The sequence below is a fragment of the Aptenodytes forsteri genome, unplaced genomic scaffold (genome assembly GCF_000699145.1).
Source record: "Aptenodytes forsteri isolate BGI_AS27 unplaced genomic scaffold, ASM69914v1 Scaffold226, whole genome shotgun sequence".
Taxonomy (NCBI): Eukaryota; Metazoa; Chordata; class Aves; order Sphenisciformes; family Spheniscidae; genus Aptenodytes; species Aptenodytes forsteri.
In genome coordinates, this window is record NW_008795249.1 from 1,307,733 (window position 1) to 1,315,593 (window position 7,861).

General features: G+C 40.0%; 1 protein-coding gene across 1 annotated transcript in view; it reads right to left on the reverse strand.

The window, feature by feature from the left end:
- Positions 1–7,861, reverse strand: part of SH2D4B (SH2 domain containing 4B) — a 73,648-nt gene that overhangs the window by 49,780 nt on the left and 16,007 nt on the right. Inside the window, exons 2-3 of the mRNA XM_009278810.1 lie at positions 6,727–6,886; positions 5,453–5,600 (exon numbers count right to left, since the gene is read on the reverse strand). Coding sequence (XP_009277085.1) covers positions 5,453–5,600; positions 6,727–6,886 — 308 coding nt within the window. The remainder of the gene's footprint in view (positions 1–5,452; positions 5,601–6,726; positions 6,887–7,861) is intronic.

The following is a 7,861-nucleotide window of genomic DNA, read 5'->3' on the forward strand; positions in this document are numbered from 1 at the left end:
CCCCCCCTTCCTCCTTCTTCCCCCAGCTTTATATTCTGAGCATGACGGCACATGGTATGGAATGGCCCTGTGGCCAGTTTGGCTGTGCCCCCTCCCAGCTTCTTTTGCACCTCCAGCCTGCTCAGTCAGTAGAGCATGGGAAACTAAAAAGTCCTTGCCTAGTGTAAGCATTACCTAGCAACAACTAAAACATCGGTGTGTTATCAATTTTGTTCTCATCCTAAATCCAAAACACAGCACTGTGCCAGCTGCTAGGAAGGAATTTAACTCTATCCCTGCCAAAACCAGGACAGTAACTTGCCATAGGCCCAGTGACAATCTACTAAGAGTTTGTCTCTGGACCTTAGGGACTCCTCACAGCTTGAATTCCTGATGTAAACTATCCTCATTAGTGGCTCAGATTTTCCCATTTACCCATGGAAAATATCAGAGCTTTGCTAGCTTTTACTAGCGATCCAGAATAACGTCAGTGGCTTCAGCAGCGCAATCATTACTGATGTCACCAGGGAAAAGATTTTTAAAATTAATATCACAGTTCCTCACAAGTAGGATAGAAAAATCCTGAAGACCTGATTCCCAACAGAAACTAACAGCTGCCTCACTTCCAACATTGTTAGAGAGACAACTGCATAGAAAAAAAGAATTTCTGAACTGTGGTGGCACAAAAGAAAACAAAATGAAGTATTACTCAATTATTGTAATTGTGATTCAGTGGACCCAACTGAGACATTTTCAGAATGAGCTGGGTGCCAAGCCCCAGCAAGAAGCTGTTGTCATATTCCTGGATTCTACGTATGCTGTCCTTGGGACAGAGTTCAGTGTTTTCTTGGCACAGCAAAGCACAGAGCTGAACTTACAGCTTATTTGCACTTAAAGATAACAGGCCCGCTCACGTGCCTGATGTTTACTTGGAGACAAGAGGTTTTTTCAGATCAGGACAGACTGCTCACTGCTATATCGTAAGAAGCTCACAGTACTGTAAGTGGTGATGGTGACATTTTACTGTATTCCTAAACTCTACACCTGGCAGCAACTGTCTGAAGAATCAGGTCCACAGCACTTTGGGGCACAGCAAAGCACTCAGACATGTGTTGAAAGCCCATCGAAGTCAATAGGACTGAAGCGTGTGCTCTCTATTAAGCATAAGCTGTACTTATTAGAGATTTCCTGAACTGAAGCACTGATTAATGTCTTCTCTGAAGGTTGATTCTAAACCTGTCTTCTTTGATGAGAATGGAAACAGCCAGGACATAGAAACTCTTGGATCCACACCTTAAAAAAGCTCACTTCACTCACCACAATCCCAACTGGAATTAAAGGTCATGAACTTGCACCAAAAAAAAACCAAAACAAAAAAGTGGAAGGAAATTATAATGCACCGTTATTCTCTTGCTGCCTATCAAGAGAATAAGGATTATTTCTCCTTAAGCGCTACTCTCATTAAAACTCCTACTAAATATTTTTTGATGCATGAAGAAAAACAATGCCCATGAAAGTTTACCTACAGCTTTTGGTTAACACACATTTCATCTCCCAAGGAATTTTTAAGAAGCAATCTAGCTTTACTGTCAGCTGTGCTTATATTATTAAATTTGGCAAGTATCTGATGTTGTCATACAGACAGCACTTTACTGTTAATATTCTCTTGCTTTATGTAGACCACATGAAGAACAACTGAGAGAGTATCTCTGTTATTTCTAAATGTAGCTGAAGGATACCGCCCTGCCCTGGCTGGCTGATGCTCATATCTTTAATTTGCCCTAGCTCTGCACGTTGTTCAAGATTCTTAATGACAGCAACTGATAACAGCAGGAAATTATGCCTATGATCTCATAGCCTTTGTGAATTAGCAAAAAGATTAATGATAGTAATTGGCTCTCTTATTTGTCCTTTGCAATAGGTGCATAACAGACTAGCTGTCCTTAAACTGCAAAAATAGAGCAGTCAACATTTATATTCTAGCATCATAAATTAAAAGCATTTCTGCTTAAGAAACACCAAGGAAAGCAATACTTTTCTAATAGTGTTGGAAAAGAAAACAGGGATCATCATTCACTTCGATATGTGAGATATCATTTATCTAGCGCAGACAGCCCTAAAGTCCCATGATAGGTCAAGAGGAATAAAAGTGTTTTAAAAAGGAGTGTTTGTGATAAAATATGGTTAGAAATTAAACACATCAGCAGAAAGGACAGAGTTTCAATCTCCCAAGTCAAAATGCTGCAAGAGGATGAAGCATTAGCAGAGACTGAACTTTTCATACCCCGGTTTGGAGACTGCTTTAAACACGGTCTGGTCATCATCACAGAAGGATGATTACCAATGCATTAAATATTTTAAACCTTTTAAAGTGGGCTTGCTAACTGATCTGCATCTCATTCCACACCCTGAATCATTCATGAAAGGTACATTTCTTCGTGATTTCAAAGACTGCAGTCATACATGAGAAGATTCATTAATACATCTTCTTCCCAACACCTTAGTTCTCTTCACTTTTTGTTGGAGGTAGATGCCAGAAACATAACTTTCCTATTTTCCTGTCTGGGTACCTTTCCACTCATTCAGCTTGTAAATATTTCATGTACTTCTTCCACTGCACAATAGTAGTTATAAAAAGAGTAAAATGGGAAGGAGAAGGAAAGCCAAGTGAGCTTAAATAAGCCAGCGGGCAGAGAACTTAATGACTCCCCCGTATTAGCCTGTGAGATTCACTTGTCTTTGAAACGCCTTTACTGTTTTTAAGTAGTTCTACAGCACTATGTACGAGATTTGCTCTTTCAAGACCAAGTAATAGATAAGCTGCTTTTCTGAGTAGCAAAGGTGTGGTATTACAGTACTAGAGATCAATCCTGCACTTGGATCTCTGCTGGTGGAACCCTATGTTAGTCCAAGTCCCTCCTAACAGATCTCAGAGTAGAGACCTAATTGAAGACCCAGGGCTGGAAGTGTAATTAGACTATGTTGTTGCATTAATACAGCAAATGCCGGGAGCACACTCAATAAAGGGGCATTTAAAAAATAATCGCTGCATAATATCTTGTTTCCAAACTCATTTTTGAAGCCAAAGAGTTCATTTCTGCTGGGTCTTGTCTTAAAAATTGTGGTCCATTTATTTAAATTTTTGCAAACATTCTCTTCAAGTGCTTGATTTAAGGGGAACCATGGGGGAAAAAAAGGTTTCTGTTTCTTTGATAAAATAGAGATGTTGGCACCTTTATGAATAGGGCTAAAGAAATCCTGGCCAAAGGTTAGTATTTGAAATTCAAAGTAGAAACTGAACCAAATTCTCATCCCACTTACAGCAGTGCAATTCTTGCTCCTACCAGGCACACAGTTGGATGGAGGATACCTCCTCACTTCCCAAGAAACAGCGGGAACACAGATCACTGACATTACCTTTCCATCAATATGAAAATGAGCAGAATTTGGTGCCATTCCTTTTAAATTGTTTCAACAACTGAAAGACTAGTTTTCCTTAAGAGAAAATGATGGCTGCTGGCCACTAAAAGTCTCACAAGTTGCTCACTCTGCTTTTTGAAAAAGTCTCTCTGAAACAGAAGAACTACAGTGAGCTTGTGGACATTTACCCCATCAAGTGCACTGTAAATCAACCACAGAGATATAAGTGAACAGGCCTGTATTGGCCTTTGTTCAAGAGGGCTTTGCCTTCCAGAAAGCAGAGGAAAGAGTGTTTAATTAGTTGCTCTGCTCATTATTCATACATTAATAAAGGCACTTGAAAGGTATAGTTTCATTACCCATTGACATCAAATTTCAAAGGCCCTGTTCTCTCCTATGAATTCAGATTAATTGTGCAAAGGTAAATCAGCAACTTTATGCAGAGGAGGCTACAGGAACCACCCTTGCTTTGTGCTACATAACCACCCAGTCCCACAGTTTCTAGAATGACAAGTAACTTAGAATCATAGAATCACAGAATAGTTTGGGTTGGAAGGGACCTCTAAAGGCCATCTAGTCCAACCCCCCTGCCCTGGGCAGGGACATCCTCAACTAGATCAGGTTGCTCAGAGCCCCGTCCAGCCTGACCTGGAATGTTTCCAGGGATGGGGCATCCACCACCTCTCTGGGCAACCTGGGCCAGTGCTTCACCACCCTCAGCGTAAAACATTTCTTCCTTACATCTAGTCTAAATCTACCCCCCTCTAGGTTAAAGCCATTCCCCCTTGTCCTGTCGCAACAGGCCCTGCTCTGAACCACCCCAACTCTCTCAGCCTTTCTTCACAGCAGAGGGGTTCCATCCCCCTGATCATTTTTGTGACCCTCCTCTGGACCCGCTCCAACAGGTCCGTGTCTGTCTTATGCTGAGGGCTCCAGAGCTGGACGCAGTACTCCAGGTGGGGTCTCACCAGAGCAGAGCAGAGGGGCAGAATCCCCTCCCTCGACCTGCTGGCCACGCTGCTTTGGATGCAGCCCAGGAGACGATTGGCCTTGCTGACTCTAGTTTGTAATCAAAGCGCGAAAATTTACCACTGAGTTCTTCAGCATTCCTCCTATCACAGAGGGACAAGGGGGGGGAATCTATCCACACTTTCCACACCTTTAATCACCATCCCAGGAAGGGAAAAATGACACAGCAAGCCATCAGCAGGGGAGAGGCGTGTAGATGGAAGTTACTGGATGCAGATCTCCTAGGAGTCGTATTTTGCTACAGGCTTTCTCCATGGAAACCCAGCTTCACCAATCTTGTGCAGTCCCACAGTGCACATCCCAGACTCAGAAGACTGTGATAATTTCTCTTGCAGACTAAACAAATTACATTTTTTTTTCTCATTTTTTAAACAAGTTTTTATCTTTATAAAGTAACATGAAAAGGGTAGACAGAGGCCTCCTTTTCCTATTTAGTTTTCAAATTGTTATTTTCAACAAGAGAATGTGAAAAAAAAATACTATTTCAAACAAACATTAAAATACTATAACCGAGCTTATAGAAAATTCATGAAGGTCAATAAAAATCAGGCAAATGAACTTCTCCCAGCAAAGCCAACTAGACTTTTCTCGTATGTTGAGTAGAAGGATCCACCCCTCATTATTTTAAAGAAAGTAGTGACAGAACTTTCAAGTTAAATATGTGAACAACTCATCGAAAATACACAGAATATGTTCAAGCAAACTAACTTAAAATGAGACGTTTCGCAATTGTACATTTTTTCCCCCTGTATGATTGACTCAGCACAGCTGACTGAACAATTCTGTTAATGTGTGAGCTGAATAACCAGTTTGATTGTCCTGACACTTTTGAATGAGATATGTAATTTTTTCGCATCACTCACCCAGCTGTTCTAGTGAACACCATGCAGTTATTTGTATATTCCAGGATGAAAAATTACAACCCTGGGTTTTAAAGCTTATTAAAAAACATGCACTGAAGGTGACAAGAACTTTGAATCTATACAAAAACACTATTAAAAAAGCTAAATTATTCTATGCAAACCTTCAGTTCCTCCTGAATTTTTTCCTCCTCCAATTTGGCAGCTTTCCGATCTTCTATTTCTATTTTCCATTTTTCTGCCACTATTCTGGCTTTTTCTTGAGCCATAGCATGCCGGAATTTCTTCGTAATTTCAGCCTCCTTTTGTCTCCTTCAGAAAAGAATTTGAAAACAAAAATAATTAAAGACACTGATTACTTTTTTAAATTGATCACATTAAAAGGATCAATACTTGCTCACTGGCTGCAACAAATAATTAGCATAAGACTTCATGGAAATTACAAGGAAAGATTTAAAACATATTTAACAAGAGACCTACCACAAATCAGATTTAAGGAAACTATCCAGAAAGCAGACATTTTCAATTTTTGATAAATGACTAATTAAAATAGCACCTTCTAAATCAGAGAAGTATTTCTTGGATGTCTTTGAGTCATACTCTATATTTTTCCTTCCCTGGCTGAAAAAATAGATTTTTCTGTCAGTCTAGCAAAGCATGACTGGGAATTTGTTGTCTCTCAAATATCAATGCAAATGTCTGCCAAATTCTTATACTAGATTGTTTATTAGTACTGACAATGTAAAAAGAACGCAGAGCACAGGTTGAAGCTTTTAATCCCTGCTTAAATATGTAATCACTATAAGCAAGGAGAATCTCATATGAAAAGGAATAATATAGAATAATCTGATATTTAAGCTGTCACTTTTCAGTGCTGCACTACAAAAGGACGTGCAGGAGGCAGGTGGCCTACTTCCCAACAATATCAAGCATCAAAACACTTTTGAATCTCTCCCAAAGCTGGAAGAGGCCCTGCTGGAAACACCAGCATGGCACTGTGTGTAATCAGCTTCTGAACTGCTGGGATAAGAATTAATACAAGCAATATGCAAATAAAACCAATTTCAAAAAGGATTTTATGTACCAAATCCCCATTGTGGGCACAGATGTGTGATAGAACAAACATTTCTAATTTAATAATCTCAAAACCAGATTGTTCCATTTTTATTTATTTACAAACTGGTCAATGGTTTAGCAAAATTCCCCAAAAGAAAAACATTTGCTTCACTTTTTTTTATGAAAGAGGGTTTTTGTTTTTCAGTATTCAATAAAAATAAAGTTACACTTTTCATGTGCTGAAAACTTGCCAAAACAAGTGAAAGCAAGTGTTCACAAAACATACTTACCAGTTTTACCCACCATTACCTGACACCTTTCTACAAGGCCATGTCTCCCATTATGCCAAGCGGACCCTGAATTCAGACTCTTAAATCCTCACCATAGTTCTTCTGCCTCCTTCTGTGCTTGTTGCCTGGCTCGCTCTGCTATTAGCTCCTCTGATATCTGTTCATACGGCTTGTCACCTGGGGCTTCTCCCATAACCCAGACCCAGACCTCACCATCCTTCCCACGTAGCCACTGCACGTGTTTGCCATTACCTGCAACAGCCACCAAAAACAAACCAAAAATATAAATACTGGCTCAAATTCTTATGTAAATATAGATGAAAAGATGGGAAATCTGCAATTTAGAAACATTAAGCTTGCAATGTACAATTCAGAATAAAACATTACTAAGAGGTTGGATGAAATCTTCAGATTTGACCAATCTACCATGCTGGGGAACAAAAACGTTTGTACACTCCAGATCACACAATCTTTAGAGACTCCCTGTCCCACAAAAATAAGGAATTATTAATTCTGACATGCATTTCCCAGAATTTAGGTATTATGATCCCTTTTCAATTGTTATAAGTATATTTGCTTGCTTCACTCAGCAAGGGATGAATGAAGAGAATGGAAAAAGAGATAGAGTGACAGCAACAACCAGTGACATTATGTGACTAGCAACGCTCAGCGCAGAGAGAATGTCAAGTGTCGAGGGTATAGGGACTTCATCGGAACCCCTGCAAAAAATCCAGGAATTTCCTGCTCCCACTGTGTGAAGGAGGAGTTTCAGAAAGCCTATATACTCAGAGCACACCACTCAACGCTGCAGAAGCTTTTCTGTTCAGGCAGGCAATTGAAAGGGATTAAGTTTCCGGTTCAGTTTACATGAAAGACCCCGTGCAAAAATCTACAGTTATTGTCTTGACAGAGTGATTTTTAAGAACACCAAAAAAGCCTGCATGCTCTTTACAAAATAGACTACGTTTGGTCAACCTTCATGTTCAAGAATCAACTATAGGATTCCTGCCGACTACAAAGGACACTAGATTATATGATAGAATCACAGAATCATTAAGGTTGGAAAAGACCTCTAAGATCATCGAGTCCAACCGTCGACCCAACACCACCATGCCCACTAAACCATGTCCCTAAGCGCCTCATCTACACGTCTTTTAAATACCTCCAGGGATGGGGACTCAACCACTTCCCTGGGCAGCCTCTTCCAATGTTTCACCACTCTTTCAG